This window comes from Gossypium raimondii, chromosome 6 (assembly GCF_025698545.1).
Source record: "Gossypium raimondii isolate GPD5lz chromosome 6, ASM2569854v1, whole genome shotgun sequence".
NCBI lineage: Eukaryota > Viridiplantae > Streptophyta > Magnoliopsida > Malvales > Malvaceae > Gossypium > Gossypium raimondii.
The window spans coordinates 11,957,985-11,984,121 of record NC_068570.1 but is presented as its reverse complement, the minus strand read 5'-3'; the positions used below and the strand labels follow the sequence as shown (position 1 = coordinate 11,984,121).

The 26,137-nt window shown below is 36.8% G+C and overlaps 4 protein-coding genes and 1 long non-coding RNA gene across 6 annotated transcripts; 3 read left to right on the top strand and 2 right to left on the bottom strand.

The window, feature by feature from the left end:
* Positions 1–8,529: 8,529 nt before the first annotated feature.
* Positions 8,530–10,541, top strand: LOC105772775 (uncharacterized). The gene has a single exon (XM_012594220.2). The coding sequence runs from the start codon at positions 8,617–8,619 to the stop codon at positions 10,090–10,092; it is 1,476 nt and encodes a 491-aa protein (XP_012449674.1). The 5' UTR covers positions 8,530–8,616; the 3' UTR covers positions 10,093–10,541.
* A 2,433-nt stretch (positions 10,542–12,974) lies between these two features.
* Positions 12,975–16,467, top strand: LOC105772778 (thioredoxin-like 2, chloroplastic). Its single transcript, XM_012594226.2, has 4 exons — positions 12,975–13,454; positions 14,508–14,690; positions 15,498–15,662; positions 16,164–16,467. The coding sequence occupies exons 1-4, from the start codon at positions 13,239–13,241 to the stop codon at positions 16,311–16,313; spliced, it is 714 nt and encodes a 237-aa protein (XP_012449680.1). The 5' UTR covers positions 12,975–13,238; the 3' UTR covers positions 16,314–16,467.
* LOC105772781 (uncharacterized) lies at positions 15,101–16,342 on the bottom strand. Its single transcript, XR_008196741.1, has 2 exons — positions 16,197–16,342; positions 15,101–16,102 (listed from the first exon to the last, which is right to left on the bottom strand). It is a non-coding gene; the product is annotated as an uncharacterized LOC105772781 (long non-coding RNA).
* A 341-nt stretch (positions 16,468–16,808) lies between the features above and the next one.
* LOC105772776 (uncharacterized) lies at positions 16,809–20,392 on the top strand. Of its 2 annotated transcripts, XM_012594222.2 has the most exons (8): positions 16,870–17,166; positions 17,844–17,911; positions 18,564–18,711; positions 18,789–18,869; positions 19,116–19,202; positions 19,398–19,483; positions 19,701–19,821; positions 20,086–20,392. In XM_012594222.2, the coding sequence occupies exons 1-8, from the start codon at positions 16,897–16,899 to the stop codon at positions 20,161–20,163; spliced, it is 939 nt and encodes a 312-aa protein (XP_012449676.1). In that variant the 5' UTR covers positions 16,870–16,896; the 3' UTR covers positions 20,164–20,392. The 2 variants fall into 2 exon arrangements, with proteins under 2 accessions (XP_012449678.1, XP_012449676.1); XM_012594224.2 differs by lacking the exon at positions 19,116–19,202 and having other exon boundaries at positions 16,809–17,166.
* Positions 20,237–22,067, bottom strand: LOC105772779 (tetraspanin-2). Its single transcript, XM_052632314.1, is given in 2 exon segments — positions 20,237–20,723; positions 21,425–22,067. Coding segments are annotated over 2 exon segments (810 nt in total). The 5' UTR covers positions 21,923–22,067; the 3' UTR covers positions 20,237–20,411.
* Between the last annotated feature and the right edge of the window lie 4,070 nt (positions 22,068–26,137).

The window sequence follows — 26,137 nt, the reverse complement described above, 5'->3', positions numbered from 1 at the left end:
ATTTAAATACGAATCTAGTCTAGGTTTAAACCCGGGTATCGATGGTGGTACCCATGGCATAGGCGGCACCAGTGGTGTCAATATCATAGGCAGCACCGATCAAGCATTCCAGTATTTTAGTAGTGTTTGAGCAAAAAAAAATTAGAAAATTCAAGAATAGCAAAAAAAAATTCTGTAGAAGAAACGTAAACAGACAGATAAGAATTCACAAGGTTAGTAGATATGAATTTTTTTTACATTACAGTAATTTCTTTTGTTTGAAATTGTATTGATAATTTTTATTTCTTTTATAACAGATTTAGTATTGAAGATGGCTAATCAATTTTTTGTATGCGTTTATTTCGATGGAGTAATTTTGACAACAGTTGGATGTATATTTGAATGTAGCCAAAAAATAACAATGAGTTTAATAGAAATGTCTCGGATGATGATATGAAGGAAAGGATTAGTGCAAAAATTGTTAGACGTTGTTTGAGAAGGATCTCAAAACTTTTCTACAAGTTTTCAGTTTCGACAGATGCCATCAAATTCACCGTGATGGAACTTGTAGAAGATGAACACATGGAGACAATGGTCGCTTTTTATTGTGGGAATCGAAGCGACCAAAATGCAGCAATTCAGTTATTGCTAAGTTAACTGATGTGGAGCCAGCTAAAGATCTCACTCCATTAGCTGAAGAACACTGAGTTCAAGATCCATGTATGGTGGTTCCGATATCGTTTGTTGATAGTCAATCGACTGTACTCAGGATCGACAACGATCTTAATGTTGCACCTGTGTCTGAGAACCAAAACCTGAGTCCTCGTTTACAAATACATCTGATGGTGCTTGAGATTGATGCAGATGGTGATGATGAATATGTTAGTAGTGGTCCTTCTTATCACGAGGTTGATAATGATCCCAATGTGGACGAGGTTTTGAATGATATCGATGATGAAGGCACGGATGATGACAAAAATGTTAATGTGTCTTCAATCGGGAACTCAATTCGACGTATTGTGATACACAATAATCCTGGGGCACACATGTCGCTCATAGACCCCTATGTGGTGTATGCAGCCGAATTCTCGGAGTACCATGATATACTACCTCCTCACCGGCTAACCGTAGGTTTCGAACCTGGGGAGTTGTTCGTAGGCTAGAAATACAAAACCAAGGAAGAGTACTTATTTGCCTCAAGCGGTATAGCATGAATGTGTCGGTGGACTACAAAGTAGTCATGTCTAAATCGATATTGTATATTAGAGAGTGTTGGAGGTCGATGGAAGACTGCAATTAGTGGATACGAGTCGTATTCTCCAGAAGTTGTAGATGTGGTAGATACGAATATTTGTTGGGCCTCATACATGCACTTCAATACGTATGACAGAAGATCACCAAAAACTTGTTTGCAAAACCATCTGCACATGTATCATGCTAATGGTGAAGGACATACAGACCATTATAGTTTCGGTACTGATTTTCAAAATGCAAGCACGACTCCAGTATTGAGTTTCATACTAGAAAGCATGGATAACTAAATAGATGACAATGGAAGAGTTGTACGGAGATTGGGATGCGTCGTACAATAACTTACAATGGTGGCTAGTTGCTATGCGAGATTACGTGTCGGGGATTGTCATTAAGTTGGAGACACGACTTTATTATGACCAGAATAACCAACTACAACAAGGAAGAAGAATTTTCCATCGGATGTTCTGAACGTTTGATCCATGTGTGCGGACATTTCCCCACTGCAAGTCGTTTGTACAGGTAGATGAGACCTGGCTATATGGGAAATATACGCAGATCCTACTTATTGTGGTTGCTCAATACGGGAACAAGAACGTGCTCTCAATAATGTTTGCCATTATGGACAAAGAGAACATGGAATCATAGGAATTCTTCCTCACGAGCCTATGGAGGTATGTTGTTAGTGACGATAATATTGCATCATATTCGACAGAGGGAAGGGAATAATTGCCACCATTAGGCATTTCGGTGTATTATGGAGATTCGTTTACTACATCTGGCACATCGCGGCTAACTTCCACCAAGAGTATAAGAATGCAAACTGGCGGAGACAAGTTGTGAAAATGGGTAAATTTTAGTTTCAATATATATTTTAATGTTTTAGTTTGCGACTATAACTTATCTTTTTTAATACATACACAGCGTACGAGTTAGAGCCACAACATTTTCGGTAAAGGATTATCAGACTTGAGGGTGACATGTAAGGTGAAACGAACACTCATTTTCGATAATGGTTGGGTACCATAGAGCCATGTCAATAGGCTTAAAGTTTGATAATGGGTTTCGATATGGTCATATGAGCACCAACCTAGTAGAGGTGGTTAACTCCATGTTGAGGAAAACACGACATCTTCTGATTTCATCTGTGTTCTCAGCTACGATCAACAGGCTAGCTACCTTGATGCCAAGAATAGGGTTGAAACAAGTCAACCAGATGGAGGCAAGACACGTATTTTTCAAAGATGTCAGTAATGCAATAGATGCGAACTGTCAAAAGGTGAGGTCGATGGATGTGGAAATATATTCATGACAGTTTAAAACACTTTGAGTTACGGAGACCATCGGTCGTCAACCCGGTATCCCATCTAGGTCCTACGAAGTTAATCACTAAAATAGGCAGTACGATTGCGGGAGGTTTCAAACACTTTATTATCCCTGTACGCATATCATGGCAGCCTGTGCTCGTGCCTTGATCAATGTTGAATAGTTTATCACTGAGGAGTACACTCTTGAGCACACGTTGTGTGTCTGAGAAAACAAGTTCCCCGTCCTGCGTGATCTATCTACATGAAAGGTGCCTCCAATGACTTTCGAGCTTGTCGTAGACAAAGGTTTACGTAAGAATCCGAAAGTGATAACACTCTAGAATAACGTATTTTTATGTATTAATTATGTATTTATTCTGAGTATGATCCTGCTAATTTGAGCTATTTATGATCTTTTATCTCATAGGGACTAAATTTGAGGTAAAAGCAAAATTAAGGGCTAAGAGCGTGAATTTAGAGATAAAATGGGCCAATGTGCGATACAAGGAAAAGTTGGTGCCAAAAGTGCAAGCATGGAGGACACAAGGGTTGAAATGCAAAAAAAAAAAGATTTTATTCTATTAAACTCTATTTTAATTATATTAGGATAATTAATATTGAGATAATTATTAAGGATTATTTTTAGGATTTTATTTTATCTTTATTTATCTTCAATTAAATGTATTTATCTTTTAGGAATTTAAGTAGGATTAGACTATCTCCCCTAGCATTATAAATAGGGGGTGAAGTGACTTAAAAGGGGATCCTATCTTTTTCTGTAAACACTCTCTCCTCAAAAGTCTAGGCTTTTGTTCTTTTCATATTTCTTTTCAATAAAATCTTTATTTTTATTTTATTTATTTTCTTTTCTACCACAACCATGAGCCACTAAACCCATCTAGCCGAAGGTTGTCAAAAATCCCCAAAAGGGTTCATGAGGCTTAGAATCCGTACTTAGCCTCCTCGCTGAGTATTCATCGTTTCTCCGCACTACGGGGCTGACGCTTCCGTCCATGTCTCTAAAGAAGTAAGCTTTTCAATGTATGCAAAGGCGGCCGTATGTTTTGGGAAGGTTGCACAGTCAGTTCGTTAGCTTACTGCGTCAGAGGTTGGCGAGCCTAAGAGAAAAAATGGCGTGGGATTCGCCATTGAGAAGCATTGATCTAGCATAAGACGATCCCACAGAAGCGACTGTTGGCTAGAGTCAGGTTCCACCACATCATAAGTCTATGTCATTGGAGCTGGTGGTCGTAGGCGTCTTCTTCCACTATAACTGGCTTATTCGGTTTGGGAAGGATCATCTAAAAGTCGAGGATTGAACCCAAGGCGGAACTAGACAACTAGAGGCTGAAATCTCCCATAAGAATTTCCTTTCTCTCAATTCTATTTTTAATTTCTCTAATTTTCGATTCAATATTCTTAAATTTGTTTTTATTTTATTTTTCGTTTTCAAATCCAAACATTTAATTCTGTTATTTTTTTATTTTATTTTTTCAGGCACGCAAGTTTTCTTGGGCAAGATTCTGCCTAGGATTTCACGGAACAAGATATTTTGCAAGTCTAGTCCCTAAGGATTTGACCCTACTTCCCTTTTTACTGTTCTTTTTCATTATTTATTAGGGATAGAATATTTTTGGTGCTTTCAACGACCGCATCAGAAAGGTCGTCCGTAAGTGACTGGAATCCATAATGAAATGGAAATCAAGGAGAAAATTGACGAGAAGCTTTGTGGCGTGTGTAGAGTAGCTGGGCATAATTGGAGTAAATGCCCGTAGCGAACCTACCATATTGGACAATCGTCGCGATCAGGTAGGAATTGATCTAATGTACTCCATGATGGAATTTGGATATATATATTACATAGTTTGTTCCAAGTTTGTTCCAACACATCTCATTTAAAATTGGAAAGTTTGTTCCAAGTTTGTTCCAACACATCTCATTTAAAATTACAAAGTTTGTTCCAATACATCTCATTTAAATTTCAAAGTTTGTTATTTTTGCATTTATATTTTTTCATGTATATAAGTCGATAATTTATATCTAAGACACCATTTTATTTAAATTTAGTACCAAAAAGCCCAAAGTTTGTTCCAAGAGAATTAAGTCAGATATAAACTTGAAAGTTAAGTAAAAAAATGAGTTTAAATTCCCAAGTTTTACTATAATTAAATAAATACAAACTTAACCATTGAAATTATAGAAACCCCTAAAATTGATGGTTCAATGGTGTGGTCCTGGGGGTAAATCGTTGTGGTGGTTGGCATTCACGTTGTGGGTGTTCGCGGCAATCAATGTTATCCTCACTCAAACCTAGGGATGTGATAAACATAGTAGAAAAATCGTATGCCTCAAATGTTTGCCCGGGAGGAGTGCAGTACTGCGGTGGTAATGGGGCAAGAGGAGTGGAGTACTACGGTGGTAATGGGCTGAAGATATCAAATGTCATCGATGATCTCGGATTAGATAAATCAAAACTAGACTCGAGAAACTCTGAATGATATCCGTGGCCTGGCGAGCCCGGGAAATAGTCATCGACCACTAAGTTGGATGATAAGAACTATCCCTAGACTATGTATAAGACCACTTAGGGTTGGGCGTCAGCTCATGTTTAGGTGAGGGCTCTAGCTCAGGTGTAGGAGGCGAATGTGGAAGGGGACAGAAGGGTTGCCCAAGTCGTGACATGTGCGGCGAGACAACAATCAATTGCCCACCAAATAAATACGGTTTCCCTATCTCAGAGTACCACTGTATGTACTCTAAGGAGGGCTGCAAATTGAAAGAAAGATCTATGTAAGGTCTCTACCCCATCCGGTTTTTCCATACTATAATATATTGTTGATGCACTACTACCCAATTATTTCCATGTTTTCCCCTCTTGTTAATCTCGTAGATCTTCCCCAATTTCACTGGCAATGCCAGGATATACTATATGCATCCGAACTGTTGGAGTACTCGATCCTCGTTATAGTACTCCACTATCTGGAAATTGATATGGGTGCGTTAATGCACCACATGTGGGAGTGGATGTGGGCAGATGAGGGAATAACAACCACAATTTTTGGGAAAGAATAGGGCATCCAAATGAACTGCACAATTAATAACATGGTTATATTAACACGGGTCGAGTAAGATAGATAAAGTAATTACATGTCATGAATATTGGAATAACTTACCCCCTTCCGACATGTGTCTTAATCATCAGACAGTATATTGGAACCGTGTATGACCTCTTGATATTCAAATTAGTATTCCATCTATGAAAACAAAAAACTTGTTAGAATAATATCATTAGAAAAAAAGTGTCAAATAATTGTTATAATGGGTAAATTTTTATCACCTATTCACGATTGGAAATACATATGCTTGGTGACTAATCGATGCCAAGAATGGCATTCGGTAAAGCGCCCAAGGCTATAACAATATGAGGCATCTGCCTATGTTCACGGTAGAAGGCTTTGTCGTCCGGTAAAGCTCGTGATACAACATAGTTAGTACTGCGGAACCCCAACTATACGAATGGATGTTATGCAAATCAGTTAACAAGGGCAAGTACATCAAATGGACCTTGTTGTTGTTTGCATCCGGTATGAGTACACCCCTTATAATGTGCATAATGTACGCTCAAGAAGTGCACATCACCTTTTGCTCAGTGGTAGTAATCGGTAAATGCTCGAAATTGGCCTTCAACCATGAAAACCTCGAACCCGTAAATTTTGACTTAGCATCACTGGGAGAGACTCCTAGTAGGTTATAGCAAAAAATGGTCGGCTTAGAGATCATACTTACGCCCATTACTGCACTCCCGTTGATTAGGAGCCCAAGTTGCAGTGCAACATCCTCCAGAGTGATGGTACACTCCCCACATATCAAATGGAAAGTGTGGGTCTCTGAGTGCCATTACTCGACCAAAATGGATATTAAGCCGTATCGCAAATCAAACGTCTGGATCAATACTGTTGATCCAAATCCAGCTGACTCCAAGTATGGCATTAGTCATTCATCCAGCAAATATCCTAAACCATTCTCACGACCGCTCAATGCGCGGTATGGGCCCTGGCACTATTAAATTACAAAAATACTTAATAAAATCTAATTTAATTTCGTAAATGACGTGGAACTTTTTATAAGGGGACTCGTGAGTAACAAATAACAATTTTATTACCATCTCATTAATTGTTTTTAATATGTGATCATCATCGTTAATCAAAGAATCCATTTAAATATCTGCAATTAAAAAAAAAGTTCAATTAGTTTGTTGCAGAAACACATTTCGATAATTAATTTGTATTTGGGCCTTTTATCCCACTAATAGGAAAAATATTATTAAAATACATAAATGTGACACCTTAACACGAAGTTACTGAATAACACATTTCGATAGTTAATTTCTAAGGTGGTTCATTTTAAATAATTATCAAAACACCTAAATGTAATACAATAAATATTACAATAAATATAGTACAATAATATCATTACAAAAATACTAAACAGTTTTGTCCACATCGATTTTTTTGTACTATTGCAGGATATAATAAATTCCAACTCAATTATCCTATCTTTTACCTACAAAAAATGTTAAAATAATGAAACTATCAAAAACAAAATAAACCTAATTGGACTATATGTTGTTATTTGCATCTAATAATAAACCAAAAAAAAGTCCTTTAAAAATATAATGAAACATACTTGCACACTTTCTTACAAACGTAGTACCTTACAAAAATAATTTAAAAAGAATCAAAATCTCAATAAATCAAAAACATTTGTAAAATAATTAAAAAACAAAAATAGCATTAATAACCTATAATCAAAATAAACACTAAACTAAACAAATAATTTATAAATACTAAAAAGTTACCTCTTTTGATCTTTTCTGTTAAAACCTTAAATGAAATCCTCTTTTGATCTTTTTTTAAACCCTAAACAAAACCCTCTAATCCTTTTTTAAACCCTAAACAAAGCCCTCTAATCCCTCTTTTTTTCAAACCATGATCAAAATCGTTTAATCTTTTTTTATTCAAACCCTAAACTCTAACAAAACCCTTTTCTTCAAACCCCAAATCCCTAACGAAATCTTTTTTTTTTTTAGTTCTCCTTCCCTTCTCTTTTATCTTTTCCTTCTTCTTTTCTTTATTATGCTAATCTTCTATTTTTCTTTCTTTTTTTTTCCTTCTCATTCTCTTCTCTTTCGAATTTATTTTTTTCATTTTGGGGGACTATGGTTATAAGGTCTTTCAAACCCTAAATTCACGAGACCCTTAAGGGTCTCATCCCATCACCACGTAGCAATAGTAGCCATGGGAGGAGTCAGGGCTGGCATCGGTGCCGCCTGTCAGGAAGGCTTCACTAGTGCTGCCTGACACGCAACCTTTAACATATTTTTTTCGATTTTCCTTTTTTTTTTCATTTTGCATTTGTTTTGTATTTGTATTTGAGTTCTGTAGTCAGGTATTTTGGTACCGCCAATGAAGAAGGCTTAGCCATTAAAAAATTATTGTTTTAATTGATTATGACAGTTGTTGGGAAATAAGGGTGGTGTTGCCTCTGCACCACCTTCCACCACCCCAAACATCCCATTCCCGTAATTAATCGGGGTGGGATACTATTTTTGAACATTTAAAATTTTTTTATATTATATATGTAAAAAAGTTAATTATTTATTTTAACACGTGATAGCCTGTAATTGGATGAATTAAACCAAAATGATAATTTAAATATAGTTGAGGGGACAAAAGAGGTATTCAACAATAATTTTACCACCATCACTCAAAGCGAGCCTCAATACTTGTCCTTGATCTAGTAGGATTTGGGCAAAGTTTTAAATGTGGTTCTGTCAAACTTTACAAGGGGCCCAAACCGGCAGGTATTATTGGACTTATATAAATTATAAAGCATCAGAGCCACACACGTGTTGAGTTGGTACTACTGGCTACCGTTAGATGATTACCTCGTGACCGGAATATATTCTCAATAAAAGGCGTCGAAGTGGTTTCTGTTTTATCTTCATTCAGCTTGACTCCATTGGTCCACTTGACCTTTGAATTTACCCAAACCGTGGAGAAGGGAGAAGAAAGACAGTATGGGTTCTGATTTGTTGAGTCAAACAAAGCCAATCCCAATCCCAACCCAAGAAGAAGATCCTTCAAGCCAGTCCACAGCTCTCCTTTCTTTCAACACTGATTCTTGTTTAGATCCTTCAACGAAAGCATCCCCTTCCAGGCCCAGCACCACCATCATCTTCATTGCTTTAACACTCCTCGCTTGCATTGCTCTTTCCGCTGCCTTGGCCTTTGCTTTCCTCTTTTACTCTTCCTCCTCTCCATCATCTTCCTTTTCAGCTACACTTCACAACATTTCTCGTCCTCTGAAGACACTGGAAAAGCCGGTGGTCATTTTGATTTCCTCTGATGGGTTTCGATTTGGGTACCAGTTCAAGACCTCAACACCAAACATCCACCGTTTGATTGCTAATGGGACTGAAGCTGAGACGGGTCTGATTCCTGTTTACCCGACTCTTACTTTTCCTAATCATTACTCTATCGTGACTGGCCTGTATCCTGCTTATCATGGTATTGTAAATAACCATTTTGTGGATCCTAAGACTGGTGAGGTTTTCAATATGCAAAGTCATGAGCCCAAGTGGTGGTTAGGTGAGCCACTTTGGGAGACTGTGGCCAATCATGGGTTAAAGGCTTCTACCTACTTTTGGCCTGGAAGTGAGGTAAAAAAGGGTTCTTGGGATTGTCCTAAAAACTTCTGTATGTTCTATAATGGTTCTGTTCCTTTTGAGGATAGAGTTGATACTGTTTTAAGCTACTTTGATTTGCCTAGTAGTGAGATTCCTGTGTTTATGACAATGTATTTTGAGGATCCTGATCATCAGGGTCACCAGGTTGGACCTGATGATCCCGAGATTACTGAGGCTGTTGCTAGAATTGATGGTTTGATTGGGAGGTTGATTGATGGTTTAGAAAAAAGAGGGATTTTTGAGGATGTTACCATAATTATGGTTGGAGACCATGGGATGGTTGGTACATGTGATAAAAAGCTGATTTTCCTTGATGATTTGGCTCCTTGGATTAACATTCCAGGGGATTGGGTCCAGTATTATAGTCCGGTGCTTTCAATTCGACCACCTCCCGGTTATGCACCATCTGATGTTGTTGCAAAGATGAAAGAAGGATTGGAATCTGGGAGAGTTGATAATGGGAAGCATTTGAGGGTTTATCTTAAGGAGGAGCTACCTAGTCGACTGCATTACGCAGAAAGTGATCGGATTCCTCCCATAATAGGGCTGGTTGACGAGGGTTTTACAGTAGAGAAGAAAAGGACTAAGCATAAAGAATGTGGAGGGGCACATGGGTATGACAATGCATTTTTCTCCATGAGGACCATTTTTATTGGTCATGGTCCTCAATTTGCAAGGGGAAAGAAGGTGCCGTCTTTTGAGAATGTTCAGATATATAACTTGGTAACTTCAATTCTCAAGCTAGAGGGTGCTCCTAATAATGGTTCTTCAGCATTTGCTGAGTCTGTTCTTTTGCCTAGTCAGTAATTTTATCTCCTAAGCATGTTCAGAGTGATCTTAGCTGCTGAAATATGGGAGTAGAAGTGGGCAAGATGTCAGCTGCAAAGCCAAGTGATTATCTGTTCATCAATGCATATAATTGCAAATGATGTTAGTGAAATTTGGACCAGTTGATAGCATTGAGTTACAGATGTTTGTAGTTTGTATCTCCTCTAAATCCTTGGCTCCAACTTTGCGCTTACCTGAACTGCAGCATGTCATCTGAAATTCATATTACTATTTTGTGCAATGCTCGTATGATGTTTTAGAAGTAAAATCAAACTACATTGTTAAAAACCAAAATATTCTGGCATTGTTCTCTCTGCTTCTGCTCCCTCCTTAGACAAGGCGTAGGTTGCTCATCCAATTTGGTGTCTTTTTCTAGCACCTGCTTTGGATCTTGGTTTTTATAATAAATTGAAAACTTGTTATTTGAAGATAGTTTTTCAGTATTTGCTTTTTTACCTGGATGGAAAATTGCATCATACATTTATGTTTTGTGGGATTAATTTTGTCTAAGATTCTTATAGCAAATGGACAAGGTTTTTAGGGTTTAGGGCTTAGGGATGATTTGCTTTATTCATTCTTGTTGAGGAACAAAAGGGAGCATTGGACTGTAAGATATTTGGAATCATGCAAACAAGGAGTACATACTATTTGACATAGAAGTGGTTTCTTAAGATTTTTCAAAGGCAAATATTGGAATCTTTGATTCTTATGGAATGCAATGTGTTTATCCTGCATGGTTGACTCTGCCATTCTTGTGAAGAATGAAGAAGGGTTGTGGTACTGATGTTTGTCCATGGAGGTCATAGCAGAGTTGGTCAGGGACATTTATAATGTTCTATGATTTATTGTTAAGTTCAGAGATTCATGAAACCAAAGTTTGATAAAATTTTCAGTTTTTCTATTCATTTGATCATTGTTACCCACACTGCATAAGTAGAATGACTTAGTTACACTCTGTAGGCTTAGGTCTTTACTATCGATACACTCTCATTAGAACTTATGGAAGATATCAGAGAAATGCCGGTTTAGAATAAGATTAAAGAGTTTGAGAGTAAGTTTTCTTAGAGCAGTCCTGGTTCTACTTACATGCTTTTAGCATATGTTCGTGGCATTTCTTTTTCTGGTACTTTTTGGTGCATTTGTGCTTTTAATGATATTCTTCTTAACCCAAATAAAATAAGATAATTTCTCTTTTTATCTATATATATTTTTGTTGAAAGCATAGCATGAATCTGAGTCACGCTTAGGAATAAACTAGTCGGTTTGTTGATCATTTTCTTGGATAATTTATGAGCTTAAAGAAATGTCGAGCTTATTCATGGCAGCTTGAGGTAAGGTTTAAGTGTGGAAGAGAGGTAAAGGTTCACACGGGGGGCCTTGAGCATGATTTGGCAAAGTAACAGTAGGTTAAGTGTCTTGAGGATGAAGGGTTATTTATACCCTTCATGGTGGGATCCTCACCATAAAGGTGTCGTATGTGGGAGAGCTGCTAGCTGAGTCACGGAGGGCTCTCAGCATGTGTATTTAGATGTGATTGGAGGATGCATTTTCCTGCTAAAGACTCTCACATGAGTCCCAACGTGATAGGGGAAGAAGGGTAAAGTGTCTCTGCATGTAATACCTAGCTATCTCCAAGGGATCCAATTTTCTACTTCTATAGTTAGGGTCATAGGTGGTAGGTGCTCGAGGAGCATCGAACCTTCTTCGTGTTTTGTCGAGGGGGCTTTCTTTTTATGTCTTTGGATGTTCAAGCGAACTAGTTATAATAAGCCCAGCACATCTCCAAACGTGACAAGTTCTTTACAAGTTGAAACCAACTGTAAATTAATGTAATATTAATAACTAACCTATTTAAAATCACAGGTGAAGAGGACAGGTTAGCTAACACTGCCTTAGTTGTAAAAGAAAGTTGTTTTTGGTGTATGTAATATTAATAACTAACCTATTTAAAATTCCCCAAGTATTAATATTGGTAATAAGCTGGTGCCAATTTATGACATTATGACAAGGGTCGGTCGACCTCAGCTGGTACCTACTTTTACACCAAAGCCGAGTCCCCGCCATCCACCATTACCTGGGGCTGGAGGCCATGCATTTTATTTTGTCACATTTCTTAGAAAAAAAAAATCAAAGAGATTGTGGTGGTGCAATGAAATCTGGCCTAAAAAATCCCTTGAAAAAGGGACTGTTCCACGCGTTCCATCCTAGCAAGTTCCCACATTAATCTCGTCAAAGCTTGATATTTTCGAATCCCACCTTTTTCAGCTTGGAATTACCTTCTTATGAGGTATGATGAGAAAAACTTCGTAATATTTTGTTTTACTCTAATTTTGTTGATAAATACACTATAGATTCTTTTATACATGTCTATGTTATCAAACAAAAATTGACATGTAATTCTTTTTAGGAATAATATATTTGAAAAAGGAAATTATTTGTTAAAAATCCTTTTATAAAATTCCCAAATTATATATTTTAAAAATAAAGTAGTATGAGATATATTACAATGTTTTTTTTTGAATAAACAAGTGATTAATGTTAGCTAAAGTACTATGGGATATATTACCAGAGACATTTAACACGAAATTAATGTTTAAAATTAAAGTATAGGGTGTATATTTTATAAAAGAACATTAATTATTCTTAAAATTATTTCATTAATAAACTATTCAAATTATAAGTGAAAAATAAAATTATGATGGCTAATTGTATCTCTAACTCAAAGGTGTAAGGAAAATGGAATCCATTAAAAATGCTTTAGCCTAACTTTTCTTCTCTTTCTTATTCTAAATTTTAACTGACAGCTTAACAGGCAGACCAGTTAAAGGTCCTGAAGCCGAACCAAGGAAATTATCAACGAAAATGCAACTAAAACACTTGTTTTGTAAACTACCCTAAAATATAGGAGGCTGTCTTTCCCTTTGACTTTTTGCCTTAGACAGTTTGACCTTCTCTTTCTCAATCTCCATGCTTCTATCCCGAATAAATAAATAAATCCCACGAAAAGTTTCACAAACTTTATTAGTTTCACAGCTCAAATTAACCTGAAAACTTTATAAAGTACATCAAATCTTTCTGCCCTTTCAGTCTCTCCCTGCTTTCTTTAGAGAATCTCTTTAGATTAGATGGCAGATGTTAATAGATTATCAGCATTACCGTTTCGTTCTTCTTCAGCTTCGTTGCTCACATCCTTTGCATCCACCTTGAGCTCTCGACAACTGGGTCTTCCACCCAATTTTAATCCAGAAAGGAAAAGCTGTTCTTTGTCTTCTTCTTCTCCTTCGGTTGCCGGTGTTTCTAGCCTTCCTTCGACTTCCAGGAAACAATTGCTGTCTTTCAAGGTAAAGGGATTTGCTTTTTTGTTCTGGGGTTTTTTTTTTTGGTTTTATTTCTATTCATCAGTCAAATTATGAGTACCCATTTGTTTGTTTTTGCATTTTTTGTATGAAAATTAGGAGAATGATGCACCGTTTCCCTCATTTGAGTTTTGCCTTCTGTTTTTTTTTTGTATGAGAACCTATTCGTTTTGATTCTATTGGTCATAGAAGCTTTATTTTGAATTTGGATCTTGTTCTTTTATTTATTTATTTCTTGCTTATCACTGTTCTTTAATGAGTTTGGGCTAATCTATTGTCCCTTTCTCTAGGCTATTATAGATTAACAAACTCTATGCTCTACTGCAACTACAATTTTCAGCTTAGGGATTGTGTACAGACTACAGAGCGCCTAAACTTTCTTACAATGATTTCTTTGAATCCTGTCTCAACTGGATCAAGGCATAGAGTTTTGTTTACCAGTTCTCATCTGTGCCATATTACATGCCTTAAGATCTATCAGCTTACTGATGCTTATACACCTGGTTTTTGTGGGTCACTAAGTTGGGAGTTTTCTAAATTCATTTCATCATCCCTGTGTATTATTCTATTTATTGTCAGTTCCTTTTTTACCAGAACATGGTTTCGGGATGATGATATTTTCTGGCACATTAACTTGGTAGTGATCAGTATCTACCATTTTATGGGGGTAAGTATGTTGAATTCCGAAGTTCTGTGGTGAAATCTCTTGCAATTTAGTTACACAGTTTCACTTGATTTGGACTTCTTATCACTTATGGCTGATAGCATTCACTTATTTATTGTTATTATGAATTGCATGAGGGTAAAACATGTTAAAAGATTTAAGCACGAAAACTTCTCCAGCATTTATGGCTTCTTCTCGTCATTCATGGCTGATAGCATTAACTTGTGGTGACTTGAGTCAGTCTTACTGCTAATTATGTATGAAATGTTGTCCTGCACTGGACTTTACTGGATTTCTTGATACTATTTGGAGAAACTATTGATTTGTGTCCTACAGATGAGATTTAGAACCATTAACCAAGTTTCTTATTGCAGGTTCATGCAACTATCACTGAAACAAACCAGCCGAAATGGTGGGAAAGGAATGCAGGACCAAATATGATTGACATTCACTCCACTCAAGAGTTTTTGAGTGCCTTAAGTGAAGCTGGAGACAGATTAGTAATTGTTGAATTTTATGGAACTTGGTGTGCTTCTTGCAAAGCTCTATTTCCTAAGGTAACTAATGCCTTTCTTGACCTCTATTCAGGTTTTGTAATACTTGAAAGTTCAAAATCAACTTTTAGTCCCTATTAATTCTATTTGATTTTTGCGTTGGAAGTGCTTTAGGTATATCTTGTATAAATATAGTGTTATTCTTATTCCAATAAAATGATGAAAAATAGATAATGACTCTGAGTTGCCAAGTGGATCTTGGTTATGCTGAGTTTCACCTGGTCTTGGCAATTTATATAGAAGTTGACATTTGTTAAGGTGGTCTAGATGACATGATGATCAGTGGAGGGTTCAGTTGTTCTCCGATATAACGGCCATCCTTCTTTATCAGGAAATATTGGCACAGGGTCTTTCTATATGAAATGAAAATATGCAATCAAAAAGCTTACTGGAGCAGCATAAAGCCTTCGATGAAATTCATAATCTCTTAGTGTGAGATATCCATGAAATGCAATGGATCTTCAGATTAAATAACTGGAAAAGAGGGGGCATGTGGGGTGGGAGCACGCTTTCCAGCAACTACTGCTTGTTGAGACTAATATAATTTAGTCATTTCCATGTAACCAAATAATAAAACTGATGCTTGCACTATCTACTCATCTTGTTTGACAGAGCAAAAGTTTTTCAGTTCACTGCATGCATCTACTCAAGAATGCATCTGATAACAGTTTCTCAAATCAGGCTAATAGCTGTGCTCTTTAAGTAATTAATGTTTGAAGCATTTAATGTTATACACTTTTTGAAATAGCTGATGTTGTTTCTGAACTATGGCAAGTTTTTCCTGATGTTGCCTTTTGATGAATCTGGCAGCTCTGCAGGACAGCCCAAGAAAACCCTGAAATTTTGTTCCTCAAAGTCAATTTTGATGAGAATAAGTCTATGTGTAAAAGTTTGAATGTGAAGGTGCTTCCTTATTTCCACTTCTACCGTGGTGCACATGGTCAACTGGAATCATTTTCTTGTTCGCTAGCCAAGGTTTGTATTTTATCCCCTCCGAGCCCATGGTCATGTTTGCACTTGTATAAGTTAACTGTTCTCCACTTGGCTGCTGGGAAATGGAATAGAAAGGGGGAAAAAAAGAAGTTAGCCATAGAATAATCATAGGAAAATTTAGCCCAACATTAGAGCACTGTCCTTGAAAAAGAGGTTGATGCATTGAAATCTGGTTCTAGAATACATTGCTTGCTCGACCATAGGTGCACCATCAGAAGAATCTTTCAGCATACTGTAACTTGCTTGAAATGCTGCATGTTAGAATAATGATTCCTTTTTTCCCTCTTTTTGGTGCTGGTTATTTGGTTAAGTGAATAGGAAGAGAAATATTCAAGGTGGAAGGACAACGTACTAGAAGACTCTTCTTTATGCATATTTAGGCTTCTGACTTGCATGTATAGATGACCAATTTTCTTATGCAACTGCATCATTTAAAGAAATATTCAAAATAAAATGATAGCTACTTTTCCTTATCATCTGCAGTTTCAGAAAATAAAGGATGCTATCCAAACTCACAGACAACCGCATTGCAACATTGGTCCGTCAAAGGCAGTCGGAGACCTGAATCTCGAATCCGTATCTGCACCAATTGAGAAGCCAGCTGTGTCAACCCAAACAAGCGATTCGTTATAAAGCATGTGTCTCCATATGTGCATTTCCATGTATATTGCACATCCAGTCGACACTCATTTTCAGCTTATCTTAATAGTATTCCTGTATATTGGCATTTTTCTGTGTAAAAGAATACTCAAGTAGAAATTCGTAGCTTTGCAGCATTCTTTTCGTAGCTTTGCAGCATTCTTTCTCATTCTTATTTTGCCTGTTATATATGTAACCTCCAAATTCAAGTGGAAATCAAATTCCCATGTTTCTGAAATCTGAACCATCCTTACCTTTTTTTCCCCCGAACTCTATCCGTACAGTATAAGAAATTCGATGTCTTAAAATGGGATGTATGCGGCTTTCACAAAGTAGATCAAACCTACAGCCATTGTAATGAAATGATGAAACCGTGGACCTTGGAAACAATAGATGACGAGTAAGATATCCACGTAAACCCAATCTGAATCACTAATATTAAGATAAGACATCAAAGTATGGAGACTACACCCACAACTGATCAGACGGTTGTCAATGCCCCACGTGGCTGATATCATATCCCAGTTAGCATCATATAAAAGTACAAACCTATATATACGATGAGGTGACGTCAAACATGGCAATCCTCGGACTTCAACTGCAACAAAGGTTTCCCGTCTTGACTGCTGTTTGTTATTCTCGCTTAATTTCCGCTACAATTCATGCTCCGGCTGTTGCTTCTGTCTCTAGTCTTTCGTGTAAGCTAAAAAAATGGAACAATGGTGGTAGGCTGCCACGTAGACTGGTGGTAGGCTTAGGAGCTTCATTTTGGGCTCAGTACATGAACATGGCCGGCAATAGCAAATCTTTTATTGCTTCTGCAAGGCTAAAGGGTGCTGTTGAACAGGTTTATTTTCCAATTGATTATTATTTCTTCTTTCTTCCATTTGGTTCCTGGGTTTTTTTTCATTAATAGCTTGTGGGTTATTTCAATTTTATAGGCAATTTATAAGCTTTTGAAAATGGGTTTGTATCAAAATGGAAGAAAAGAACCTCCTAACTCCTTAGTTGATGCTTGATCATAATAAAGATTAAGTTCATTGGATTGTATAGTTGATCAATTCTTGGCCTATAATAAAAGAAAATTTTGCACTTCATTTATTTATTATTCTTCATGAAAATTGTATAAGTGGGTAGGCAACAAATCTTATTGCCCTTTAGTTCTTCAGTTCAGCACCAAAGGGTTAAAAGGTATATACTTTGATATGAAACAATTGCGTTGGATTCACTGAGAATGAACTTAATCATGCATACAAGTTCTTAAATCAGAGATGATTTTGAGCTGAGTTCCCGAACCCCAATTAGGTCCTGCAATGCAATTGGTAGTAGTGAATGGTTTCACGCGCTGGCATTCACAAGTAAAAACAGCTAATCTATGAATCGAAGTGCTTGGTGGAGTTTAATAGCCTCTTCTGTTTCTTGCTTTTCAGTTCATGTATGCTTTTAGTTACTTTCTGGAGTTCTCATCATTCCACCATTGTCCTAATTCTATAGTTCACCAAATCTCCTTGCTTGGCTTCATAGGCATTGCAGAATGTGGAATGGCCAGAGCAGTTCCCCTTCAAGGACGAGGATTTCCAACGCTTCGATGAGTAAATAATCCAAACTACATCTTGCTGTTTAAATTGAATTCTTATGTTAAATTTCGGCTTTCCTTGAGGTTATTCATCTCATTTTGTTCCTGCTTTGGTTATTCCTTGCATTAATATCCTTGTTGCTGCTTTGTACTGACCATCTTCTTGATGATTTATTCACATTTGGGATTGCTGGTCGGAATTTGGAGAAGTAAATTTTCAAGCATCTTTCATCAGTTATAGAAGAATGAGAGTTGCGAAAGTGCGAGATGTTAGGCAAAACTCTTTGTTCTAACTTAAACAAAGTAACAAGATTAAAACACAAGTCTGTGGAATCTATTATTTCTCAAAGACTGGGGGCTTTTTGTTTCAATCAAGCAGTCCAAACTTGTTACCTGTATCTCATATAATTTCCCTCTAGATTTTGCCATATAAAATAGGAAAAAAGAAGTTGATTAGTACCGCTAAACAAACAGGAAAGCTCTCAGCACTCCATAACTCATCCTATATTATACTGATTAAAGGATTTAATGCTTCAGCGAGTGGTTTAATCTAGCAGATATCATTTAGCTGAAAGTTTACACTTTGCTTCAATAATTTCCAAGTTTTATCCTCAACGTTAAGCATATTGATGAGTTTCATATTTTCATAGCTTTAATTCACCTTTCAGAACATCAGATTCGTTGTTCTATGAAGCGCCACGCTTTGTTACGCATATTGATGATGCAGCCATTGCTGCACTTACTAAATACTACTCAGAGGTTTTCCCTCCCAGCAATACTCCTGGAGTGAGCATCTTGGATATGTGCAGTAGTTGGGTAAGACATTCTTGGTGTTGAGATCACCCTCTTTCTCTATCACATTCTCATGATGCTGTTCTCGGTTTTATGTTTAGGTCAGTCATTTTCCAAAAGGATACAAGCAAGAACGGGTAGTTGGAATGGGTATGAATGAGGAAGAGCTTAAGCGGAACCCTGTGAGTTCAGCATTTCTTCTCACTTTTTTACTGGTTGGATTATAAGCTGGTCATCAAAATGCTGCTATACAAGGGTGATTTTAGCAACAACTTGAATGATATAGTTACTTTAATCTATTAATGAGTTCTACTAAAATAATAGTATTAAGTTCTAGAAATCATTATCTGTGTGAGTTCATGAGTACAACTGAAGTATGACACTGCAGCTGTTCATGACATTATTACCTTAAATAATTGTCTTTGTAGGTTCTAACAGAATATGTTGTGCAAGACTTAAATTTGAAACCTAAGCTTCCCTTTGAAGATAATTCCTTTGATGTCATTACCAATGTGGTGGGTGTTTTTTCTCCTCTCGTCCATAACTCCTTTCCTTTTGCATTAGTTATTCCTTTCCCTCTTCTCCTTGTTTTTCCAGTTTAGATGAAATGAAAGATACTTGAGAATATTTTTGCACTTCCTCTCTGAAAGCTATGCTTTAATGACCTATCTCCGAGTTAAGGATGGCGTTTTAAGGATGTAATCTTGTAGGTCAGTGTTGATTATCTAACAAAGCCTCTTGATGTTTTCAAAGAGATGTGCCGGATTCTTAAGCCTGGTGGATTGGCTATAATGAGGTGAACTTTTCATCTACTTCTAACTAATCGTTGCATCGAAGCTTAAGATCAAACTTTGTCCCACTTTTCTTTCTATTCCTTGTTGACTCTATAGCCTGCATGATTTTTTTTTCCTCGGCTTATGTTTCTCATTCCTATTACATCTTCCATTTCTTTGTTCAACCATTTTTATTTTATACACTTCTTTGAACTTAAACGTGACTCATTTCCGAAGCAGTTTTTCAAATCGCTGCTTTTGGACAAAAGCAATCTCTATATGGACATCCACTGGTGACACCGATCATGCTTTGATTGTTGGGTCATATTTCCATTATGCTGGCGGATTTGAACCTCCTCAGGTAAACAATATTTAATATTTTGTCTCATAATAGGCTCTTCACCCCTCAAGTTTTTCTTGGACAACCATTAGCCGGCAATCTCTTAACTCTATATACGCTGTTGCAAATATTTTAAGATAAGCCCCAAAGTTTCCAAATGGAAACTAGGTGTTGCCAGTCTGCATTGATGTGAATACGTGCTTTATGTATATATCCAATTTAAAAGCACCCAAGTTTATGGTAGACACTAATCTGAGCCTAAAAGAAATTCATTTTTGTCTACAGGCTGTTGATATATCTCCTAATCCAGGACGCTCAGATCCTATGTACATTGTTTACTCTAGGAAGCTTTCTACTGCTTAAGAAGCTATCACTATCAGTCTGAAGATTATGAGGATTTTCTTCCTATCAATGAGTTTTCTTTTTTGCACAAATCCAAGAACCTTATAGTCGTGAAGAAGTTGATAATTTGAAATTGTATTCTCGTTTTCATTAATTACAGTGTAATAAGTACCCTTCCTCACTGTCCACGCATTTTCTAGATATAAGAACCATAACATTGGAATACATACAACAGACACATTGAACCAAAGGTTATTTTATTTTATTTTTTAAGTCCAACCCTGTTTGTAGCGGTTGAAGAGGTCCTCCGTTTGGGCATTCTTGAAGGCACTGCAAGCAATGATATAGACCCATATTAGTTCCACCACTGCCACAATGAGAATTATGTTGGCTTTCCTCCATTCTCTCCTCAGGTTCCCCAGCAGACCAGCTTTGCATGAGTTGCAGTTATAGCAGAGTTGGGTCTGGTCATTGCTCCATAGGTTGCAGTCAGGGTCCCCTGCTGGGTTCACCGGGTTTGTCCACAACGTTGGGTTCACAAAAGTGTAGCCACATATTGTTGGAGGCTTACAACACCCTGACTATCAAACATAACAAAAATGAAAGATTTAAACCAAAAACAAAACAACAACAAAAAGGATAAAGGATAAAGTAACACCTCCTCTCTAAACAATGCCCACATAGTCACCATGTGTTGCCAAAGCTGGTAATTGTTTATAAACTTCATTCGGCGTTGCTTGGTTGCCCCACAGCACACGACATGTGCTTGAACTAATGATCTTGTGGATTAAACCGATCCATTCATGAGGGGGGCCGATGAACTCTGGTGTCATTGTTTTCCCTAAATTAAAGATTAAGCCCATAATAGTGGGTCCTACTTTATGGTCTTAGTGAGGTGAGTGGGCCCTGCTTTAGGACATCAAATCATGTCCTGTTCCACCAACTTGGGAGTGTGTGATCAACGTAAATTCAATCATCCAATAACCATCAACAAAAGGATCTATCTTCACTGGGAAAACCAGTTAAAAAATGCGGAAAAGTAAAACAATGTCATAGGAGGTCGTTGAAGATTAAAAAAAAAAAAAGCTTTAAAGTTACAGTGAGGAAAGTTAAGATCTAAAGACCAGTTTGGTTAGAAGTAATTCCTCTGATATTTCAGGTAAATAGCAATGAACTTAATCTGTTTGATGGCTTTACTATACAATAACAAATGGAAAATTTAAAAGGGTACTCGTATTTTCATCAAAGAATAAGAAATATGGCCATAATTGAAACGATTTACCTGAAGAGGAGAGAGATGAGTAGCAAAAAACTGATCAGCGGTGATGAACTGTTGAGTCAACTTAGGACAGACATCGGTGTCAGCCAAACTATCCCTGATCTTATTCCAGCTCTTGGAGTCAACTACATGGTTTGTAAGCCAGCTAGAGTAGCCATCAAGCCTATACTCCTGGTAACCCCTTCCAGGCACACCGTAGCTCCCATCAGGTCTGGTAACGATGAAGGCAAATACCAGCAAGATGAGGAGGAGACCAATGAGGATGGCCATGCAGCAAAGATAGAAGGCCAACGGTGTTTCCTTGTTGCGGTAGGCACCGACAAAGCCAGCAAGAGAGACAAGGAGGATGAGGAAACCAAGGAGAACGACTGGCCATCACAAAAGGTGGATGTAGCCGTTGTCAGGCTGTTGGGCGAGCCAGATGCCAGCTGCCATGATGGGGATGGAGCAGAGGAAGGCTACGAAGTTGAGAACTGCTGTTATGTTATTGGCTACTCCCATGATAGGTTCAAGGAAGAGAAGAGTTTAGGAGAGAATTTTGAGACTGTGTTTGAAGTTGGAAAGCTCTTTTAATGGCTCATATGTTAGAAACCAGTAAACATCTTAATCTTGATTACTTACATTCCCAACAAATCTGTAAGGTTACCATGTGATATTTGATTTGGTTTTAAAAAGGGAAACGTTTTAAGAAGTCAAAATGGTAAGGGAAAATTGAGGCCGAGTTACAAAAAGGTCATTCGATTTTTTTTGGTAAAGAGAAAAGGGTGATTTCCTCTTTTTTTTAAGTCGTCGATTCTCATGAATCACGATTTCATCTAATCTGGCTCCCATTGATTAAACTTTAATCATCTTACGGAAGTCTCTTCCTTGAATTCCAAATTAAGAACTGTTGAAAAATATGAAATTGACAATTTGGTGTCAGTGCCCACCAACTATGTATGGGGCCTATTCTCATATTTAAGGTGTTGGCAATTTATTGAACTGATTATTTTGACTATTGATTATATAGATGATATCTAGCTTATTATGGGAGATCATATCAATTGGAGAATCATATATTGGTGATTAGGTTGAACAAGATTTCCCTCATCTAATCTCTTAAATCGAGAAAGTTGTATTGGATTGATTCACTAAAGACATAGCTGTCTAGAATCCTTATTTATCTTTTGTATTAATATTATCTTGTATTTAGCTTATATAGTGGTTGTTTTATAGTGATTGTGATAGATCTTCTTATGTAAGCAAGTCTCGAACTCTATAGAATTGAGAGACTTATATGCATTTATGTATATAAAGAGTTGAGCATTTAATTTATTCTAAGTAAGAAACCTTATTTTATAAGGGCATATTGATAGTAAAACCTTTGTGTTGTGATTTTAATTGCTAGGTGAATTTAGTGTTGTGATTTTAATTGCTAGGTGAATTTAGTGGTGAAAGTATCGAGTCTTCAAAGTATAAGGGTGAAGAAAATTATCATGGGGTATAATTGAGTAGGTTTACTTTGTGCCATTAATAAAGAGAGTGAATATTTCTCATTGAGCTAGGCTCTACAAACGTAGGAAAACTGAACTGTGTAAACATCTTTCTTGTATTTTGTTTCTTTATTGTTTTCGTTTAGTGGTTGAAAGAGTGTTCAATACCTTAGGCACCACTTCACTTGAGCAGTTTGATTCTCAACAAAGTTTTAATTATTTAAATTGGTATCAGAGCCTCCCACTTAAAGTAGGCAGTGGAGACCCGTGGTGTTGCTAGATCCAAGCTATGGAATGTTATTCTACTTCAAAACTCCCTATGCTAGAAGTTGACAATTATGCTTACTAGAAAACACATATGAAAGCATACATTAAATCTATTGATGAGAAGGCATGGAGAGTTGCATTGACTGGATGAGGATAACCCAAAATGGATACTAAGATGGTAGAATTATCAAGCCAGAAATATAGTGGACTACTGTTGAAGAAAGGCTTGCAAACATAAACTCCAAGACCTTACATGCAATATTTTGTGAAGTGGATATGCAAGGGTTTAAGAGAATTGCTAAATGCATAGTTGCAAAGGTTGCCTGAGATATATTGGAGATTGCTCGTGAAGGTACCTTTACTATTAAAAAATAGAAAATACAATTGCTAACATCCAAATTTGAGAGCCTGAGAATTTAGCAATCAGAAACTATTGGAGAGTACTATGCAAAGTTATATAATCTTTCAAATCAGACATTTGCATTGGGAGAGGAATATTCAAATGCCAAGTTAGTTAGTAAGGTGTTGAGGTTTTTCCTTAAGAGATTTTCTATTAAGGTCACTATTATTGAGGAGGCTAAAGATATTGAAAGTTTGGAAATCGATGAACTTATTGGCTCTTTGCAAACTTTCGAGATAAACCTTAAGGATGTCAAACGCAACAAGACAAAAGGTGATAGAAACATTGCTTTCCAAGTAGGTGAGGGAGTGCCAACTTTCCAAAACACTGCAATTGAGAAACTCTAGGAATAGGTTGCTTCACTTACACAAAACTTAAACAAAGCATTCAAAATGCAGTCAAGCAGAATAAATAAGTACGAAACCAACACAAATGTTCCCAGAAGTGGATCCATAGGGGAGGTAATCAAAGAGGAATCCGAGAAAGATTAGGAGAAAGGAGTCTAATGCTATGAGTGTCAAGGATATGGTCATATCCAATTTGAGTGTGCTAACACTCAAAAGAAGAAGAAGAAAAAAAAGAAGAAGTCACTTTATATATCTTAGAGTGATGATGACTGATCTACTGGATATAACTTAGAAGAGGATCAACACAATTTTGTTGCTTTCGCTGCCAGTACTGTTGATGATGGTGATTCTGATAGTGACTCAAATTTTGGCTTTGATGAAGAATTCTTGAAGACATATAAAAAGATATTAGGAAAATGGATATAGGTCCGTGAAATTAACACTCAACTGTCTTATGAGAACAAACAATTGAAGGACAAGAATTTTTTTGATTAAACAAGTGGTTGCTAAAAAAGCTCTACTGGCAGAAGAATTGAACAAATGGTGAAGATTAAAGAATGGCTTGTTGATACTAAGTTGATGCTCAAAAAGTTCACAACCAACAACTACAAGCTCGATGAAATATTGATTGTTAGGAGAAGAGATCAAGGTAGGGGAGACTTAGGCTTTGTAAATAAAGGTAAAAATATTGAAGAAAGCCCCATTGTGTTTGTAAAAGCTTTAAGATTAAGTGAAGACAATGATTGCTCTAAGCCAATGATAGTTAAGTCATTCAAGAAGGATGTTCACACTCACAAGGTAATATGTCACTATTGTGGTGCCTCATGCCATATATGATCACGTTGATTCAAAATGCTTCACAATTTGATATGGAGAAATTTGGTACCTAAATGAGTGCCCATTGTCTGTGGCACCACTGTTAGTATAGTGTAAAAGAAAGTTTGGGTGAAGAAAGAAACCAAATGTCTATTAGTTATTCATTGTTCGTTAATGTCCATTGGTGATGGGATTTGGCATTTAGATAGTGGTTGTTCTCACCACATGACAGGTAACTAATCCTATTTGACTGATTTGAAGATTCCCTTACTAAAAAGGTGACCTTTAGAGATAGGAAGAAATTCTGGATACTTGGTAAAAGCACTTTGAATGTTCCTAGCATGCCTTATTTAAAGAATGTTCTGTCAGTGGATGATCTTAAAGCCAACTTGGTAAGCATGAATAAACTATATAACCAAGGTATTCTTATGAATTTCACTAAAAACAAGTGTATTATTAATAATGATTATGATGAAGTGATCATGGAAGGAGGACATACTTTTGATAATTGTTACAAGGTGATGTTGTTTAGAAAATGCAATAGTGCTACAACTTTAAAATTGGAGCTATGGTATAAGAAATTTTGGCTGAGAACTCGTAGCCGACCAGAACACCTATGCCTGTTAATGAGAAACTGTATAAAACATTGAGGGAGTGCCCACTCCCCAAACCACCCATAGAAGTAGGATCAACAGTCTATATTATCTCACAGATAGTTGTCCCAATTTGGGCTTTAGTGTTGGTGTTTGCGCCAGATACCAGGTCAATCCTAAATAATCTCATGTTAAGATAGTCAATCAAATAATTAGGTGCATTCATGGTAATCCTAATTTTTCCATTTGGTTTATTGATCTGTCTTAACTTGATATGTCAAATTAGGCTTCCCCGTTATACTTAAGGAGTTTTTTTTAGGGCAAATTAGTGTCTTTTTCATAGTTTAGTGTAATTTTTATATTTTCAATTCAATAAGTGTTTAATGTGTTTTTGTACTCATTTTGAGACCTAAATTGGCCAAATGTGCCATTTGGACCCTAACGATTGATTGAGTGTTGTAGGAACTTAATGATGGCTTGTTTTGGAGAGAAAACATCACCAAGGAGAAGGTATCATGATATCAAAGCCTGAGTATCATGATACCCTCAACAGTTCTAAAATGAAGAGGAGAATGAAGACCACCTACAGTGGTATCGTGATATCCATATTGGGTATCGCAATACCCAACCTTTAAGGGAACCCTCAACTTGAATCTGTAAAAGATATCGCGATATCCAGACTTGGATATCGCGATATTAATGTTATGAGGGAAAAAATTGACATCAGGGGTAATCTTTTTCCAACCAAAGCACCAATAAAAAAACGTTGAGGGGCATTTTGGTCAAGAAAAAGGGGTCAGAATAGCTGCTAAAAAAGAGTC

What these genes read in the sequence shown, in the direction of transcription:
- LOC105772778 (XM_012594226.2), top strand. Translation starts at nt 13,239, where the DNA reads ATGGCAGATGTTAATAGATTATCAGCATTACCGTTTCGTTCTTCTTCA. An exon ending in AACAATTGCTGTCTTTCAAG is followed by an intron (nt 13,455 to 14,507) that starts GTAAAGGGATTT and finishes TTCTTATTGCAG; the next exon opens with GTTCATGCAACTATCACTGA. An exon ending in TTTCTTGTTCGCTAGCCAAG is followed by an intron (nt 15,663 to 16,163) that starts GTTTGTATTTTA and finishes TATCATCTGCAG; the next exon opens with TTTCAGAAAATAAAGGATGC.
- LOC105772775 (XM_012594220.2), top strand. Translation starts at nt 8,617, where the DNA reads ATGGGTTCTGATTTGTTGAGTCAAACAAAGCCAATCCCAATCCCAACC.
- LOC105772776 (XM_012594222.2), top strand. Translation starts at nt 16,897, where the DNA reads ATGGCAATCCTCGGACTTCAACTGCAACAAAGGTTTCCCGTCTTGACT. An exon ending in TGGATATGTGCAGTAGTTGG is followed by an intron (nt 18,712 to 18,788) that starts GTAAGACATTCT and finishes TTTTATGTTTAG; the next exon opens with GTCAGTCATTTTCCAAAAGG. An exon ending in TTGATGTCATTACCAATGTG is followed by an intron (nt 19,203 to 19,397) that starts GTGGGTGTTTTT and finishes GTAATCTTGTAG; the next exon opens with GTCAGTGTTGATTATCTAAC.